Source organism: Triturus cristatus, chromosome 2_2 (assembly GCF_964204655.1).
Source record: "Triturus cristatus chromosome 2_2, aTriCri1.1, whole genome shotgun sequence".
In the NCBI taxonomy this organism is placed as follows: domain Eukaryota; kingdom Metazoa; phylum Chordata; class Amphibia; order Caudata; family Salamandridae; genus Triturus; species Triturus cristatus.
This window is the reverse complement of record NC_140582.1, coordinates 507,822,610-507,843,014: the sequence shown is the minus strand read 5'-3', so window position 1 is coordinate 507,843,014 and position 20,405 is coordinate 507,822,610. Positions and strand designations below refer to the sequence as shown.

Below are 20,405 nucleotides of genomic sequence, written 5' to 3'. Positions count from 1 at the left end.
CTCCATCCATCATCTCCTTGTATTTGCTTTGTTTGCCCTAAGTTGGCAGGGTATGCCCAGACGTGGGTCCCTTGCTCACTTTGCCACTGGATTCAAGCTAGCCTGGCTGATGAGGCCTGTTAGCCCGAACAGTCAGTGACTTAACCCACCTGAAAGGGGATGTCGGGGGGGGGGTCCATGAGGTCCCCTTTCTCCTCTCCAGAGGGCTGACATCAGAGTGCTCACTATCAGTGCTCCTCCTGACAGCTTCTTTGCCTTTGCGACCGCGTCTGTAATACGGTGCGGGAGCAGAGGCAAAGGGATTACCTAATTTGCTTTGGGCCATGCCCCCATATAAATGAAGGAATGTCCTCTGATGATAGCACTAGCGCTTTGTGTGCACCAGTGCTACTGGTATTACAAAAGGGGATGAACAAGCCTCCTAGCCAGAGCTGAAGTGGACCAATAGTGCCAGTGTGGTCCCCAGATTCCTGCCGAACTATGAACAAGGACACTAAAGAGCCACAAAAGCACTGAGCAACTGGCCCAGCGCAAGTCCCGCCGGCCTATCTGCTGTTCCCGATAGAGTGAGCTAAAAGACATCTCGTCCTGATGCTGCTGAGCCTCCAAAGCCTGGGAGACCTGCTGACCTACAACAAAAGAACCAGGGACTCCATGAGAGCAGCTGAGCTGCTTCCCTGCATCCTGCAGGCACTACGAAGAAGACTGTGAGACTCCGGAACCGCAAAAACCTGATGCCTCAAAGCACCACTGCACCGGCGCTTCCTAGCATGAGGTGAAGTGGGTCACTGGCTCTTGTGTGGTCTCCCAGCCCTCCAAAGACAAGGCCCACCTTGGACTTGCCCACTCTGGACTTCCCGACACCGCTTGCAGCCTCTGTTTGCAAGCCCTTTCTCCCGCAAGTGTTCCCAGTGACAAAAATCCAACGCCTAAAGACACCTGTGCACCCATCGCCCCTGGACCCTGGAGACAAGGACCAAAGATGTCCCCTCATCCCGAGCCACGCAACAGTTCAACCCCCCGTTGGTTCAGTCCGACTGATTCCCCCAGTCAAAGTTTGTAGCCTCTTATTTGACAGCCCGATCTCCATAGACTTGAATAGGGCTCTTGACCCTGTAAGACACCTCTTCACCCAGCCGCCCTAGACTGTCCGAAGTGAAGTGTTGGTGCTGCTTTGAACCTTGCCCCATTCTCACCTTAAGTCCAGAAGATTGGTCCCGTAAGTCACTGTTGAGTACCCAAAAGCAATACGTGTTTTTTCTCCATAGGCAAACATTACCGCAAAGTGCTTCAATTCTGATTTAAAGTATCAAAACCCTGTTTTCTTCAAACTATGCCATTTAAAAAAGTATTTACCTGATATTGATAATCTTGTTGCCTAAAGTTATATAAAGGTAAGTGTTATTTTTATAAATGAGTGTGGATCTTCTTATTGAGTTGTTTGTATTATTTATTGGCTGTGTGTGTGCAACAGATGTCTAACACTCCTCTCTGAGGCTGCTCGACCACACTACTGCCTAAAACAGCTCCTTGGGATTGCAAGAGCAAACCCTTCTCCATCAGTAAGGGAATACCTGGACTCTTTGCACAGTATACCTCTTTTTGGTATACCATATAAAGAGCCAGCTTCCTACACCTTCCCTATCTGTTTAATGTTATTTTATTATTTATTTATTTGACAGTTTTCTATTGCCTGGACACAAGGCCCAATAGTGTCTGAGCTCTTCAGATAGAGCATCAATATTCCACAAATACAGCCGGGCAATCATATTAGAGAAATCAGAAGGAAAGCGATGAATGGATTGATCGGTGCTTCGGCAAATGTATTCACAAAACAGGAAACAAATAGGGGCTAAATATACTAGTTTATATGGGTTTTCTATTAAAGGCAATTGAGCTCAGGGAGAATAGTCTAGGGTTCATATGGTTGAAACAAGGACTCCTGGAGGTCAGATGAACAGAACAGTGACTTTGACAGGGGCGAGGTGAATTTTATAAATGTCCAGCAGAATAGAATTACCGTAATGCAGTCTTGAGAGAAGCAATACTAAGACCACTTTCCCAAGGTATTGTTCCGTAATAAAAGCTTTTATCCCATGTATCAGTTTCAGATAGTTATCTGCAGTCTTGGCTATGATAATGTATTTGTCAGTTGAGAATGTCTAGAGAATATCTAGAAAGAAGTCAAGAGATTTGGAACTTTTAATGATGGCCTTTGTACATTCTAAGATGTCCTAAAGTCAAGCAAATTTTAAATTGTGTAAACGATCGGTAAGGTAGGATGAGCAAAACTCCCACTACGTCACAGGTGCATTTTAGGTGGTGTTGTGTCATCCAGTATTGGATGTGATCAAGTATCTTGGCAGATTAGGGTTATCATCAGGGTAATACAAAAAAGGAGTTGGATATTGTTGGCATATTGGTGTAAAGTATATGCTTAAAGAAGGTTCCCACGGTTTCTAGCCAGGAGGATGAGACCAAAGAGAGAACAGAAGTTAGTTAAGATCTTTTCAGTTAGGTTCAGCAATTTTTAAGAGAAGAGAGACATGTCCTAATTAAGAAAATTAATAAATATCCATTACAAGAGCCCTAGGTTGATGAAGTTGGTCCAGTTGTTTAGGAAATGTAGCCTTAGATCTTGTTCTAGGGCGGCCCCTATGAGATCTAAGAAACGTGATGGGCTTGAGGTTGGAGATTTTGTTAAAAAGTTCAGTCTCTGCTACAAAATAGACCAAAGGTTATATTATTTTCTGCACAATATGTGACCAGAAGTGTTAGGGGAGGCAGCTTAAGGGAGGCTATAATGTTTTTGAGTTTTGAATAAAAACAGGTAAATTCCTTCCATTTATTCTCTGAGTCATCCATTGAGGCTCATTATGTCTACATTGAGCCTCCGGATTGCCTCATCAGATTGTATACCCCCCTGTTCTACATGTGCCCTTTAACACTTACCTCTTCAGGCTGCACGACCGGACAATCAGAGCATCACAGTGATTAATTTTAAGCTCTGCCTCCATTAAGTCATAGACTGGATGGGACACCAGAGATCCCAAGCTACAGAATGACAAGTACAAGACCAAGTAAGACTGTGGCATTTCAGACCTCTGTGGAGCTACCTTTTGATGAGATAAGCAAGTACCCTTCCCCAGCTCAAGAAATTTGTAATTTAGGTCCTAAGTTGAACAAAGAATCTGCAGTTAAGGCAGTGTCTTCACTCTCTCTTTATCATAAGAGTGCTCAAGTAAGTTCTTGCGTCTACCTACACAAGAGAGCTGGACCAGAGTAATTTCTGTCATAATTAAACACACTTTGATGGTAAGTTTATGTGCTGTTCTAGATATTTAATGGCCACATTTCAGTTAATCCTAAAACTCGCAGCTTGCCTTTTAGGAAAGCATATGGCGGTTATTGTGACTCTCCGCTATCAGCCTACATTGGTATTTTGGTTGGATACTGCAAATTAAAGCTCTGTGCATCATTTATTGTGTCAGCTACACCTTGCCCTCCTCTGTATTCTTATGCGTCCAGCCTTTTAGTGTCCACTTATTTTAAATACTGCTATTTGGGAAGCTTGTCTTTTTTTGTAAAGTGTTCCTTTGATGGACTATCTCTTTAAGTAAAAATGCACAAATCCTTCTTTTTGAGCTTTTATATAGCAAGCCTGTTAATCGTGCCTTCCACTCCACTTTGAAATTGTCGTTTATAGTGCACACAGTGAACAGAGCATGAATATCACAGTGTATGTATTTGGATCTATTACATGTATGTAATTTCACTGCTGTGTTATAGATCCTGAAACAAAAAGGCTTTAAGACAATTATATTTTCTCAGGAACTCAGTAAAATATTTTGTTAGTACTACTACAAAACAAATACTCTATAAAATTCCTTGAGTAGCACTACTATCCATATTGCCTAGCGATTAAATCATTTGAATAATATTGTTTTCATTTTTTCTGCAAAACATATTTAGCCACATTAATCATGAACGTTGTAAACCAAATACCAAAAAGAAGATTCATTTGTATCAACAATTATCTATATTATTCTTTTATCCAAACTGTGTAATATCCGTACTTAGCCTTAACTTTTGTTGCGAATTGGCACACTTATTTCAGTAGGGATGGATAGAAAAAAAATAATGGATCAATTTGTTTGAAGTAGGATAGCAAATAGTGTCAATGTTAAGTCATGGAGAGAAAAGCCAAGTGCATTTGCTTCAAGGCATTATCTTTTTATGCTTTAATCAACATGCAGTAAGGTCTGAACCCAAAGAATGAGAAAATGAAGCTTATTGTGGCCACATTTGGCATTGTTTGTCTTTGTTTAAGAAGTTTTCTGCATGCAAAATGTATATGTCTTCCTCTGTAAGAACCCCACCAAATCAGTAATAAGAGGAAAGCTTGTCTGTGTGCGCTTTTAACTATATTTTGTTTGTTGGAAAAAATCTCAAATTTAAATGTGTTTTTGACACAAACTACATTCAATATATTGTGAAATGGATCAGCAAATTGCAAGACTCCTCTTTGATTATAAACATTGCAGAAAGCTGCCGATCTATTGAAGAGGTAACACAAACCATGAGATATTGTTTACATGCTTTAGTGTATTTTCATTGTATCTTGGTGTATTAACAGAATTGAGTCTCACTCATGCACAACTTGTGAACAAATTGTGAACTTTATCTTCTTGTTCATTCTTGGCTGCATCGTTGGACCTTTCATAGACGGCTTCTTAGGCACTTAATAAAATAAAATTAATAAAATCACACCAAATGCCCTTCACGCATAGAGATACACCCACATCCACAGCAGCTCTGCACCAACACTCAATAACACTATAGTAGGAAAATCTGTACCTGTATTCCAGATCTCTTTTACAGTTTCTATTTTTCTGGTACATTCACCCAGATCTCTTTAAAGTTGACCATCTTCTTTTACAATCCATAGGTACAGAAGCTGACCTCGTCATTAACGGAGAGGAATCACAACTTGGTAAGTGATTTAATCCATCAGAAAACAATTAATCACATGATTGTCCACAGCTGGATGTAATACCTGTGCAGTCCCACTCTATATGTTAGGACTACTTCCAAATAAGAGTTGTATGCAAATCCAGAGCATCAAAAGTAACTCCGCGCTATTGAAGTGCAATTTTTTGCCATTTCTTTAAATTGGCAAAGTTGGCTTTCATAAATATATTTTACCTGTCATATAATTGAGTCATTCAGCATAGGTAAAAGCATAGGTGAAAGAACATAGCTTCCAGTTTATACTGAATTATCCACTTGTGTGTCAGCTCAGACCCCAAGTGGCACATGGAACAGTGGCCTGCAGCAGGCAATTTATTGATATACAAATGTGATCAACTTCAGTGATGACCGTTCCATAATAATCCCTACTTAGCATTTGGCTAAGATGCATTTCAGTAAGTCATATCCTTAAGAAGAAATTCTCTGTTGAGTCAACGGATACAGTGTGGCCTTCATAGCTTCATGGGAGCTCTACTGCTCATGGTGGCTTGTAAATGTAAAGTAACAGTTACTGTATATTCATATGAACCAAGAACAATCTGTATGATTTGTTGACAGAAGGTGGCTTTAGTATCCAAGGGTCCTATTCAGTAAATTATGACATATATCGAATGTGCTGCTCTGCTCTAAACATTGACTTTCACTACTTGGTCGAGAACAAATATGGTTTAGATAAAGAACAGCTAGATATCTAATCTATGCTGCACAATTCTATGTATTCTAACCCTACTCTCTTGGATATAAAGTTGCCAATGAAATGTGCTTTTCCAGAAAAAGACAGGAATATCTCTGGGATGTAGTTGGAGAGTTGTATATAGTTTAAGTCACTTATAGTAATAACTGTGTTGAACTTTTTTTCCATGGTAATACTCCTGAATTCTTTATGCTTTATTTACTGTTAAGCTGGACTTGGAGGATGAAAACATGGATCAAAGTTTTGACAAACATCACTCAAAAATGGAATGCATTATTTCTATGATCTATACTTTTACTAGGAAAATGCAATCAGTGTTGGCATAGTATTCTGTCCATGAAAGGTAATCAGAAACAAAATATTCTAATTACAATTGGTGCCTTTTGATATCCGCACCTAGGCAAGTATTTATTTATTTCGAAATTTTTATTGCGCAAACAAATACCCGGAGGTGTCTCGGCGCAGATGACAGAATGAGAGACTGAGCCGCAGGATTACTGGTTAAACAGCCATGTCTTTAAGAGCCTATGAAAGCTTCTCAGATTGGGGGCAGTTTTTATGGCAAGTGGCAAAAGGTTCCAGAGTTTGAGTGTGGCAACCAATAAACGTCTGTCTCCCCAGGTTGCCGTTCTTGTGCGAGGTACTGGGAGCAGGCAGATGTTGGCGGATCTCAACTGTCTCTTAGGACTATTGATTAAAAAATCGGGAATGTACTTTTTTACAAAGCAAATGTGCATGTTCTAAAATCCTACATTCGAATAATATAGTGCCGTACTTCACTATTCATGAGTATTTCGAATTTGGAACCTTCAAGTACTTTTTCAAGTAAGTGAACATGTACTTTAAGGCAGAGATATTGCCAATGGGGTAAGCTACATCCTTCATCTCCCTGTGCACTCTTCTTACGATCCACTCTAGCCAATTATTGAGCATTTTCTGGCCTACCCCAACTGTACAATGTCTTGGTCCCCTCAATGTAACTGGCTTTGGGACCATTCGTGAGTCAAGAGGTTGACAGATCATCATTAGCCACGGATATGACATCTTCAGCCAGGCCCTATGGATAACTCTCAGCAGTTTGGTAAAATACGCTACACACTCCTGAGATGAGCAGACTGGCATACAAACTTAGAGCCATGCTTACAAGAACAGTGTGCGTTAAACCACATCTAAGAGCGTCCGTGTCCAATGCCTCAAAAGTTTCGAGAAAGTTCTGGAAATAAACATCCACATCATATAAACATCTAGTTTACATGGAATCTGTCTGTAGTACTGAACAGCAGCTGTTTAACATGAACACATGTCCATATATCCTTTGTTGGATCATCTGCTGTGAACAGAAGCTTGGCTTTTCTCACAGATGTTTTGCAACAGACTTTGGCTGTAAACAACAACCCATTTAGCAACATTCCTCTGCAACGTACTCCAGGTGCACTCAGCTTTTACCCTATTTAACATGGAGTACTTCTGAAACTTTACTGGCAGGTAAAGCATGCCCCATATAACTTTCACCATGCACAGCCAGACTTAGCTCCAGGCCCTACCATATTTCTATTTTGTCAACCCACATGTGTAGACACAGTAATTCTATACTGTATATGACTGTAGGTCCTTTTAAAACAAATATGATGTAAAATGACGTAATTGTTTTTTGAGATATGTGAATAGCAGTGACTAAACTGTAACAGGATAATTTCAGTTTTAACTGGATAATTCCAGTTAAACATTAGTTCTTGCCTCATTTCTTCGCGTACTTGAACAGCACTTTAGCCTTTGTTTTTTCAGTGAATATCTTTTTTTTATCAGATTCTAAGTTTAGTCTGTGTAAAAGGTTCTTCATGCAGGCAACCCTACTGCACAAGGCCTACGGCAGGCATAAAACCTCAACACCGCCCTATACGCATGACATGTATCTGTATGCAGAGGAGTTTGAATGCAGGGTTAGCCTCCGGTCAATTTTACTGTTTTGGATTGTTTTATACATTTCTTTGAATTTTCTTTTGTTTGAACGCATTTTTTATTGTTTTTACAATGGTGAACTACTTCTTTGAATCTTTTAATTATTTTGTGGTTGTTTTTTATTTTGCAATGATATTTTTTTCAATTGCTTATTTTATTTTTGTCGAAGTATTTATGTTGGTGTTTTAAGTGGTTCTGCATAGCTTTTGCAAACATTTCTTTTGTTAGTGTCACCAAAAGCCATAACCTTCATACATTGTTTGCAGTATGCTGTTAAATAAATACTGCACATATTCATCATCTTCCTCTTCGTTGTTGCCATAGTTAATATGGTAATAAATCAACTCCTTCTGCTCACTGATGTTTTTTATGCAGCTCCACCCAAGCAACCTGCTTGTGGTGAATTGTCTGCCGGTCCTTTCACATGCCACTTGTGTCCATAGAGTACTGGCCAGTTAGGCCCTACAAAGCACCTGATTGCACAATGTGCAAGTTACATTTCGGACATTGAGGTTTTTTTTGCTTGGCTGAAAAAGTAAAAAAATTACAGACAGGCATTAGTGAAATACGCTGTTGTCATTTTTATGGCACAAATATCACATTGACATCTTGTGATATTCCAGCAGGGGCAGGGCCTGTGGATGGAGTAGTCTGTACCTGCTGCTGTGGAGTTTGCTCTAAAGTAATGAGGGAGATGGAATCTGTGGATGCTGTACAATGGCGATGTGTAAATTGTGATCAGGAAATTGGTTTATGCTTATGCTTATAGTCTGTGGCCAATCAGATGCCTGTTTTTTTCCCTTTATGTCTTTTTGGTACCGCTGTTACTCTTGCCACACCCATTAGGACATGGAGACAATGATTGTGCCACCGGAATATGATAAAACAAGGCCTTTTCTTCCTTTTCCATTTTCATAGTACCCCAAAAAGTACAGCAGAGACACAATGTTTCTTCAGCTAGGGATTAGTACAAAGGGGACCTTTTTACAGTTTGGACACTGAGGTTTACTGCCAATAACAAAATTCTGTGGCCCCTTGTACTAGATATCAGAAATTGTGTTTTTTGGTGTTGAGGTAACGCAGTCCCAAAAAAAGTTACAGCAGTTCCGATGTCTCCTACTAAAAGTATTTCTGGTTGGTTCCTAACGCTGTCATTATTAATTTTGAAGTAGTTCCCGCTTCATTAGTATCATTAAGGATCTGCACTTGAATTTCTACACACCTTGTGCACTGTTTCCTCTTTTTTCTGAGAGGTTTCTGATGTTTGGAAGGATTAATCTCAGAAGTTCATTACCGCTTGTGACAAAGAATCTTATGGAACCCAGAGACAACCTGAGAAGCCTCAGGATGATGCACCGGAGCAGAGGACCACCCTTGAATACATTCTATGGGAATTTTTCTCCATACCAGCTGGAGTACAAAATGCATGTGCAAAATTGCCCACCTGTAACCTGCTCATTATCTACAAAAGGGTGGAAGAAAGAAGAAGAAGCACAATCAGTACATCCTCCCTAACTAATTGTAATAACTTAGGTTATTAGTTGTGAAGGATGTCAACCCTAAACAAGTAACAAGTACGCAATTATCATGGATTAGTGATTGGACACCAGGCTGAGCATCACCACAGCCACCACCTTAGGTTTGGGCTTATACAGTCTCTAGGATGACATCCTTCATTGTCCTACTGCCTTACCCTGACATCTCAGGGCCAACCACTAACCCATTGCAGGAATCTAAGGAGTCCACCACCTCATTTCACATCTCCTCAAGATCAGTCACTAGCCCATCTGAGTAATCTAGAGCACTCACTACCAATTGTATATCTCCTCAGGGGCTACCAATGCACCTCTTACCTCTGGAGCTATTCCCATACTGGGCCACCCACCACCACTGGCCACTCTTGGACAGCTCCTTTTCCCCAACAGGTAACCAATGAGGACCGTGGAAATGTAAACTTTTTCTAGCCCCCCCCCCAACTTTGGGGGCCAACCAGCCTTTCTGGTAGGAACCCCTAGGGTTGCCACTAACTTCTGGGTATTCTCCTGCCCCGCCCTTTCAGTGGTGTTTGTCCTGCCCCCCTATGGCAAGAAAATCTCTGCAAAATGAATGACTCAATGTAGGTTCATTTCAAGGAAATCTGCCTTGCCCATGACAAATGCAAGAATGTCCTGGAGCTTCCCAGTCATCCCCAGTCATTTCTTACAGTCCAAAAAAGCAAGACCACCCCAATCTGTGGTGTGGGTACCTGTTGCAGTGTGTAAACCTATAGAGAGTCACCCTCCTCATACAGGCCTAGTGTGTGTAGTATTGGGGTTCAGAGAACACTATGGTCTAGGAACAGTCTAAATGGGAGCACTGTGTAAAAGCTTACCCATCACATCATGTCAAAAGTGCAAACCGGTCACAGAAACCACAGTTAATTCATTAACCATCAATGTCTTCACATTGAATACCTGTGCAGGGGTTATTTCTTACTGCATATTGAGTTCACACAAACAAAACATTTGAACTCCTCTCAGAGACTTGAGCTCTGATATTTGTGTATTATTGCTTAAGTAATGTGTGTGAAAACTGCACTTATCAAATGTTATCTATACATACCTATTGACTTTGCAAAAGGGTCACAACATATATCAGGCCCCTTAACAACACCTGTGTCTTATGCCCCAATGCTTCAGTTGCTGGGATTTCCTAGAAACACAAGTGCCCTCACCACTTCTGACTTGTGACAATGGCACGCTGATGACCTGCAGAAGAGGGTAGATATGTATCAATAAGTTTATGCCACAAACCAATCGACACAAAGGCCGTTTCTTAACCTCTAGGTCATTGACATACATTATTCAAACTGCATGGACTGCTGACCGCACTGAACCAACGACACACACAGCTATCCAGTAACTCCACACTATGGGTGGTGGCTAACAACTCATTAGTTGGCTGACAGGGGCCTTCCATGAACATTCACTGATCTCCTTAGATGTGCGTCATATTGACTGAGAAGTACAGCTAGGAATGGAGTACCATGACAAGAAATCGAGCAGAGTGCTGGTGTTCCCGACAGCAGTCTCAATTCAGTTCTATAGTTTTCACAGGGCTTATTTGTTATCTGATAAGATCAACTCTATTTCCCAGGTGCTGATGCATGCTATCCTCTATCTGCTCAGTCAAACGTCGACCAGCTCTATATGCTGTTGTCCTTCCCTCTGCTGTCATAATTCTGGTCAAAGAGAACAACTCAGTTTACTCAAGTAACAAGTATCCCCTTACTGCACACTTGGTAAGTTTGCTCACTGGGCTCCTTTCCACGTACCAAGAAAAGAAAGCCCATAGCTAAAAATGTTTACCTTGCTTGATTACTCCCTAAATGTACAAATCACCTGTCATTGGAAGACCGCGTGGCCACCACATGTTGGTGTATGGAGGAAAACGCTCACTATATAGGCCCTAGCGGATGGTACAGCACAACGCAGGGAAGAAGAAGTACGAGGTCTTTGGAAATATCCCCTCCTGGAACAATGGAATGAACTCCTTGCCACTTTCCAATCCCTGCCTAAAGATGATATATTTCAGCTCTGATTCCTGAGTCGTCACTAGATTGGCCAATTTTAGAACCATAGTCCTGTAGATGTAATTCACGCCCTTTCTACTGTTGATCACCTTATAAACTCAGGTTGACATTGTCCTGTCCCCTTTATATAGTTCTATATCTCCCTATATTTCGAGATTCATATTTAAAGCTATCTGTTGCTCATTTGATTGCATTATAATTGTTCACCATTTTGTGAATAGTATATTGCATAATTATGTCCAAGCACGATAAGTGATGTCCTTAACTACTAGCCATCAGGTGGCACTGCTAGCCTGCCTAGTTTATGGTTAATGGATTATTCCATCTTCACAATTCTACCTATGTAAAAACAGAAACAAAAACAATCAAGATGTTTAATGCTGCTTTTGCCAGGGACCCACATTAATAAAACAATAATAATGTGCTAAGTTTCATTGTTAGGTTTCATCATTAAAATCAATGTTATCAATAGCGTTGCTTACATACAAGTGTTATAAGTATATGCATTGCAATGTTAATCAGCACTATCAACAATAAAGTATTTACATTCAAACAATGAAACATTTTCTAGCATTTGCATCAAGAATGTTCAATTGTATTAGGGCCACGGAGGCGAGGATATTGTTTCTCTATCTTTACTGCATAACTTACAGGAGCCAATAAAAACACAGTAAAACACAAAGTGCATTTCCCTGAAGTCCATCAACAAATTAGGGGTCGCCCACCCTTATATTACAGACAACCAACAAGGATGCCTCCTCTTTCTCAAGTCACAAATTTGAAGTTCGTACAGCTTATCCATTAACCGGAATATTTCAACAAGTCCAAAGCAGCCGTTGATCCTCTAGCCCGTTGAACATGATCCAACGCTGGAAAATTGAAGGCAACTGAAGAAACCTTGTAAACACGGTCAAAAATGTTGCCAACATCTGAACCTGAAAACTTAGGGCCTTCAGCCCCAAATGTGCTCAACTCTGCTTTTGGTCTGAACCTGTTGAGATAAAAAAGAAAGGAGTAACCTCTGCCATATACCACAAATGATCTACATTGGGTGGGAATAAGATCAACAACAACGCAATCTCTCCCATTGGTCAAGTGTGCCGGTGGCATAATCCTTGCCTCTTTGTCTTTAATAGAATTGAAATTTCTTTACGTGAATGCTTGAAAATCTTTTATTCTGTGTGAGGACCTGAGGTTCAGATTATGCTTGTTTAAAGCTGATCCACCACCACAGATGCCACAGATGCAATATTTACAATAGGTTTATAATAAAAGTGTTTAAAAATAGAGTTTGCTGACCAATCAGCCACTTTTATGAGGTCCTCTAAATGAATCCCCAATACAAAGGACTTGAATGCCACAGCTTCCCTTACTGAATGTGCACCAAACACAGACACATCCACCCCTTTTCCTGTAGCAACCATTTGACCCAATGTAGCTGAGGCCACCGAATCAAAGGGTTTCTGCAGAACAGTCACCTCAAATTATCACATCTGATCAATCGGGTTGCCAGCTCATAAGTTTCAAGGAATTGAAAAACACACAACTGAGGGTTGTCAGGCGAGCTGGAATAGAAAATACATTTAGTAAATATTTTTGTGCACCTGGAAAGCTGGAAAGAAACTCATTCTAGAGTAAACACTCTACCTGCAACGTTGAGAGCTTTGACATCCAAGACTGCGGCAGGAGATGAGACAAAGAAGGGTAATCAGTCTGGGTAACAAATACTTATGTGATAGAAGGGAGTTCTCTGGCTAGTCTTTTTTGATCTAAGCACCACCTTTACACTCAAATCAGAGAATAACAAGGCCTCTGGAGTTTCGAGACTTGGATGCCACACATTACCCTGCAAACCAAAGGATACTCTACAATGGGTTTACCATCCAGGGAATTATTGCTGGCGGAAATGGCTGAATGAAAATTGTTCACACATCGAAAAGCATACCTTCTGCTGCGAGAGTTGACAGGAAATTCACTACCAGAGATAGGCCCTTGCCGATGGACCATAACTGGATATTGAAGCCCTGTTCACCGTACTCCAATACTGCAGCCTTTGGCTTACTGGGAAAGAACAGATTTTCCTACACCCAGCCTTCCATTTTTAAATGCCCTGAGGAAGCCCCAGGCCGGATGGCCACTGTAAGGGAGCGAAACACGTGTTGGCTATGAATGTTCTTCCACTGTGATGAAGCACCATTAAATAAATCGGAATTGATTCCAACGAACCAGTGACCTCTTTTTTTTTCTTTTTTTTGTAGTCCTCATATGCCACTTCCCACCCTTTCTCTCTTTGTAGCGCCCTGGGGTGTTATTCGTCTCATATATGAAAGATTCTCGCTTACTAGAAGGCGGAGGGGGGGTACCATGCAGTGACCGAACCTTCCGAAGCAAGTTTCCTCCAAGAGATTCGAAGCAACTTAATCATAGGACCATTTCTTTTCGTCTTTACAATAAACCAAAATTTAAACATCTTATATCCCTACCCGTCACCCATAGTGCTTCAAGAATAAAGTCCAAAATCTGTGCTTCTTTTTATAGTGACCTGCCATGTCCAATTTACCTATAGCTCTCATAGCTCTAATCCAGGCCATGTCTGTCGGAGGATCAGGAGAAACCCACAGTCTACAAATTTCCCTCCGGGCCAACAAAATAGCATAGAACACCAACTTCGTTTTATCATCCAGGCCCTTACCTTGTAAGTCCAGTCTTCCTGTAATAATCGTTTCAGGGCTTACCTTGATACTTTGCTTTAGCATCACTGATAAGCAATTACTTACAGCATCCCAGAAGACCTTGATCGCCGGACATGTAACAAACATATGAATGTCATCCTCATTTAGGCTATTACATTTAGGGCATCTTACATTACCACCGTCTTTAAATTTGGCCAGCCTCTTTGGAGTCCAGTATGCCGTGTGGAGAGTGAACAAATGATTCCTTCTTAAATTCGCAGGCTTTACCACCTTATATAGAATCAACATAGTTACTTGCCATTGTTCTTCTGTCGCAATCCTCGGCAAGCACTCTCCCCATAGGGTCTCCGGCAGTAGAAAAGGGCCATCTTCCAACTCAACAATAGCCCAATACCACATCGCCACCTCTTTTTTAATGTAAACGTCCGATGCCAACTTTTCCTCAAAGTCGTTATGCCGCCCAATGAGATGTTCTTTCCCGGCTACCCAGCTTTGAATCTGAACATATTTAAATTTAGAAAACTTAGCACCCCAGTATGACTTGCAAACAGACCACGGCAATAAACTTCCATCTACAAATAGTTCGCCCCATTTCTGGGGACCTTCTGTTTTTAATGCCTTTGCCAATGCATCTTCCGTCCAACTGGGGGTGCACGGAGTTTCCCAGATTGGTGCTCCAGCACTGAAATATGGAATTTTTGTGGCCCTCCTGATCCGATACCAAACCGTAGCCAAATCTCTTAAGACCTTCAGTCTTACTTTTTTGAAGTATTTTGGGTCCGAAAATGTATACATAAAGCCAGCCTGTTTGATCCTCTCAATTCTCAATAAGGCAAAGAATAATTCCCCTATAACCGAGTTCCCTGGAGTGCCCAAAAGCATTCTGCAGTTTTTGAGCAAAAAAGCCCAGGAATAAATCTGAAAATCCGGAGCTGCCAGACCTCCCTTAATATACTTTCTCCTAATTTTTTTCCAAGATAATCTTGATCCCTTGGATGACCAGATGAATGACCCTATCTCACTCTGCAACTTTGCCAACCCATCTTTCTCGAACATAAGAGGAATAGAATCAAATAAAAAAGTTAACTTCGGCAGCACCATCATCTTGACCAAATTAACACGACCGAAAATAGTTAATGGAAGATGACTCCAACCCTTCATTAACATGGAAAAATCCTTCCTAGTTTTAACAAAGTTAGTTGTGGTGAGTTGCTTTATATCCTGAGTGATTTGGACCCCCAAATATCTGATCTGTTTTTTAAGAATTGCAGCCTCCGTTGCCAGGTTCCAAGACATAATTTCGGTCTTATCCGTATTCAAGCAATACCCTGAAACTTCGCCAAAGTTCTTCGTAATTATATCTATCGTGGCCAGTATTTGATTCAAGTCAGATGTTAAAATAACTATATCATCCGCGTAGAGGCCAATCTTTCTGGTCCAGCCCTGAAATCTAAAAGGAGGGATACTATCTACCTCCCTGATCTTACAAGCCAGCGGTTCGATATAGAGATCAAACAAAAGTGGGGATAAAGGACATCCCTGCCTAGTACCCCTCATTACCTTTATAGGCTTGGTTAATAATCCGTTAACTAATACTCTAGAGGTAGGGGATTGATAGAGACATATTAAAGCTTGACCAAATTTTTTCCCCAATCGCAAGTGCTTTACTAGAGCCTTCAGAAAAACCCAATTTACGCGGTCAAAAGCCTTGGCGGCGTCAAGAGCAACAACTGCCAGGGGAAGCTTCTGATCAACAGCAACATCAATGCTAGCTATCAGAGAGAACGTTAGTTCCTTTAGATACCTGCCCTTAATAAACCCCTTTTGATCCTCGTGTACAATACCGGGGATCACCTTAGCCAACCTATCTGCCATAATCTTTGCAAACAGTTTATAATCACTGTTTAAAAGTGAAATAGGCCTATACGACTCCATGTATTTTAGTGATTTCCCAGGTTTTGGAATGACAATTATATTCGCCTGATTCCAGGATGCAGGAAGCTCTATGTTGCCAAGAAAAACCCCATTGAACACCTTAGTTAATAACGATGACAGACTCCCAGATAGACTTTTATACACTTCTACAGGAAGGCCATCTGGGCCTGGTGCCTTGCCTATCTTAGCTTGTCTGATGGCCTCCTCTATTTCTCCCTGGCTTATCTCTTGATCCAAAAAATTCTGTAGGTCATCAGTTAAGGGCTTTAAAACTTTTAGCCACTCCTCTATCAGCTGCATATCCGGGACCAGATCCTCCCTGTACACCTCCTCAAAATATTTCTAAAAGGCCTCCACAATATCCTTTGTTTCTGTAACCATGCCTCCTGCTTCACCTGCTTTCACTTCTTTAATCATGTTCCTTATCCGGTCTTTCCTAGCTTTCCAGGCTAGTAGTTTACTTGTGCCCTCCCCATATTCAAAATGGGCCAGTCTACTGGCCTCCCATTTTTCTTTTACCCGATTGTTAACCACGGAGGCTAATTTCTCTTTCAGTTCTGCCAGTTTTTGAACAATCTCTTCCTTCGGGGCTCTCCCCCTATTTACAATAGCTGCTTCGCCCTGCCTAATTTCAAGTTCCAGACGTTCTACTTCATAGAAATAGTCTCTTCTTCTGCTTGCCCCGATAGCACCTAATCTTCCCCGAAGAAAGGCCTTAGCCGTCTCCCATACAATGTCTATCCTAGCCGAACCCACATTATGTTCAATAAATGCCTCAGCTTCCTGCTGTAGAGACTGCATTGCCTCCTGGTCATACAAAACTGTACGATCCAACCTCCATACTGAATCCAAATCGCGAGTCCCGATCACAATTTCTAAAGTAACCGCTGAATGGTCAGATAGATGTACTCCAACATGCATAATTTGTTTTACCTTATCGACTAATCTTGCATCTATTAAAAAGTAGTCAATTCTAGATTTGTGGCGATACTTTTTATTATAAAAAGTGTACCCTACATTCTCCCCTGCCCTCTGTCTCCACACATCAAACAATCCGAACTGATCCATCAAACCCCTTAATCTAGATGCCATTTTACTGTTTACCTGGGCTCTACTACTCGCCGATCTATCTAGCTTAGGATCCAGCACTGTATTGAAATCTCCAGCAAAAACAATAAAACCTGTAAGACCCATCATCTCTTTAGCTAGTTCATCCAGCGGACCAACATCATCTTGATTAGGGCCATAATATCCTATAACATTATACATAAGGCCACCTATCTTCAAATTTACTATCAACCACCTACCCTTAATATCTGCCTTCTTACCCTCAACCTGGCAGTCTAGCCCTTTTCTGGCCAACAAAGCAATACCTTTTGTTACCACTGTCTGTGGTGTATAATAAGCATAGTTTAACCACCGGAGTGAACCTATAAGTTTCTTGCTCTCTTCCTCCGTTAAATGGGACTCTTGAAGAATCATAATATTTGCTGGGACATCTCTCAAATATTTCATAATCCTATCCCTCCTTGCTTTAACCCTTAGGCCATTTACATTCCATGACATCCAGGTCACCGCCGCTATCCTACACTCCACCATCATACACAGACTTCCCTCTCTCTACCACCCAGGTGAAAAAGTAGCTCATGAGAATCTTTTTAATGTTTTTCCCCCGCCTTCCTCCCCCAAAACACCCAAACCTAACCCCCTTCCCTTCCTTACCACTCTACCCCTCAACCCCCCACCCTCCTCCCGGGAAAACCCAACCAGTGACATTAGGCCCAACCTAGGCCTACCGAGTGCCGGTTCTAGTGGACGTGCTGTTCCTACCACATTACTTTTTTTTTTTTTACCCTCAATGACCCGTGGTAACATCAATTATATTATAAACCTCCGCCCTGACAATACTCCAAAAAACTATCAACGTCTTCCACCACTCTAAAAGTATGAGTGTTTTATTATTCCACATTACTTTTAAAAACGCAGGAAATTTCAACTGTACCGTGGCTCCCAATTTCCTCAGAGGTTCAATTCTCTTGCCCAGCTCCCACTGTCTATTTGCAGTTACCACAGAGAGGTCTGACCTAACCTCAATTTTTGCTTCTCCAACAGTTAATAAGCCCTTCTTCAGTGCAGCCGCTAGAATCTTCTCTTTTAAACCATACGTTAAAAAATTTATCAGAATCCTCCTGGGTTTCAAATGATTTGGATTCAGTCTGAAAGGGTCTCGGTGTGTCCTCTGAATATCTAGAGAAATCTCCTCATCAGTTTCTTCTAACTGTAACTCAGTTTTTAATAAATGGAAAATAAAGCCCTTTAAATCATCCCCTTCCTTCCCCTCTGGAAGCTTCAAAACTTTTAAATTATTCCTACGCTGCATATTTTCCAATTTTTCCAAGTGTTCCTCATAGGCCCTCTCCCTACATTTGACCTAGCTCCTTACTATTCTCATCAACCTTGCCTTGAATGGCCTTAACCTCCAACTCGAGTGTTTCTGTGCGTAAATTTAACTCATCAAATTTAGCTTCCAACAACCCCACTGCCTCCCTGATTCCATCTTGCTTTGCTTTAGATTCCTCAACCCCCCTGTGCATGTCCAAATCCAGTTTCTTTAACAAGGCGATAACCACACTATCCGAATGGGCCTCACCCAACAGACCTTCGCTCCCTGCATCCTTACCCTCTGAAACCCCCTTGGAGTTTAGTGACTCAGTCATGGCGGAGGACCCCCCCCCGACCAGGACTACCTACTGAGCTACCCAGTTCTCCATCTACCTCCAACCCCTCTTGATTTTCTACTTCCATCTCTAGGACCTTATACCTATTTGGACTCAGATGATCAGCCCAATCCCCCAAGCTACTTTTAAACCCAGTTGTAAAATCTACTGACTTTAGCCCACTTTCCACTGCTTCACCACAGACTGTAACTGTTGGGTCGCAACCTCTCGAAAGTACAAGTGTCTTAGGGACTGGTTTAAAATATGCGTTTAAGGAAGGGTTAAAAGTAAATTTCTTGCCTAATATCCCCTTCCTGTAAGTTTGCCGGGTCTGTTTTTTTAAATTACTGTGAGTTTTGCTGATCTGATGTGCGGCAACACTTTCCTCCCCCACTGCCTTCCCTACATTCTCAGTGCATATCCTTTGTTTATTTTCTGGGATGTTTTTACTTTGATTTTAGGACGGGTATCCACCTCTCTACCTTTTACCTCCAGACAGCCTGCAGAAATGCACCCAGAATCCTGCGAGGCCACTTCGCTTTTGGGGAAAGACGTAGGTCTAATTCCTTGCTTGCTGGCGGTTCCCCTCCCCACTGCCCCTCCCGCACTAAACTGGATCCTGGAAACCGCCCGCCTCCCTCTACCTCGCTAAGCAGCAGCCCGGCTCCAGCGCTCCGTTCCTGCTGCTCCTGCCACTGCAGTGAGCTCCTCCGACGGCTCCTCGGGAGGCCCCTCCTCCGCCGCCACCGCCTTCTGCAGTGAAGTTTTCTCCGTGTCCTCCGCCGCCATACACCGCCACAGTACTCGCGAAATCGGCCGAAATTAAAGAACGAAGGGCGAAGAAACGCACAGCGCGTTACAGAGAAGAATCAGGTACTCTGCGATTCTCGCAATTCTCGCCACACACGGGTCTAATCACTCATCCAGCACGCCACCTTTCCCGGCACTCCCGACCAGTCTCCCTAGCTGGCCGCCATGTTTTCCCTTCCTCCGGGTGAGTGCCGCCACCAGTGACCTCTCTTACTCGTAATGACACATTGACCAGTTTTACTACAGTAATGGGGAAAGGGTTTCCCATTGTCAAAAACGAGTAACCCCACCAGATCAGCTCTATTATTACAGGTTTACTAAGGCTTCGGACCCATAACCCCTCACCCCATGAACACCATCTGGATTACACCAACTGACCCATCGATACCATGCCAAAGCATATCGCTTATGGGTGCTAGAAGGCCAAGACTGGGTGACAAACATCTCAGCTTGCTGCAAAAGCCCCAGCAAGCTCCAGCATCTCTTGAAAGGCATCACGCCTTAACACAAGTCATCCCTTGTAGAACCAGGGGATGCAGATTCCCTGACCGGTCCATCAGGAGCTCTCGCTTTAGAGGAACTTGTACTGGAAGATTTCATGAAACATCCATCAGAGTTGGGAGGCAGGGTTGAGATCACCAGAGGGGGGTCACAATGACCAGATTCGCCTAGCTGTTTTCACACCTTAGCTGCCACTTGAGGAATCATTAGGATCAGGGTAAAGGTGTACACTAATCCCTGACTCCAGTCTTGAAGAAAAGCATCAGTCGCCAAGGCCAGAGGGTCTAGCTTTCAAATGAAGACTTGGGAATGCTGGGCGTTCAGACAAGATGCAAATAAATCTATCTGGCAAGGACCCCACAGATGTTGAAGCCGCTGAAAGATGATGGGAAATAACCTCCAATTGCCAAAATCTTTCAGAAATCTGGAATTACAGTCTGCAATCGCGTTGGAATGACACAGGCAGATGTTCTGCAATCACTGAGATCTTGCTC

At 42.1% G+C, this 20,405-nt stretch overlaps 1 protein-coding gene across 2 annotated transcripts in view; it reads left to right on the top strand.

Annotated features, from left to right (window-relative positions):
* TTC29 (tetratricopeptide repeat domain 29) overlaps positions 1-20,405 on the top strand; it is a 1,075,828-nt gene that overhangs the window by 988,102 nt on the left and 67,321 nt on the right. For both annotated transcript variants that reach the window (XM_085643268.1, XM_085643267.1), the window contains one exon: positions 4,949-4,993. In XM_085643268.1, the coding sequence (XP_085499394.1) occupies positions 4,949-4,993 (45 nt within the window). The remainder of the gene's footprint in view (positions 1-4,948; positions 4,994-20,405) is intronic.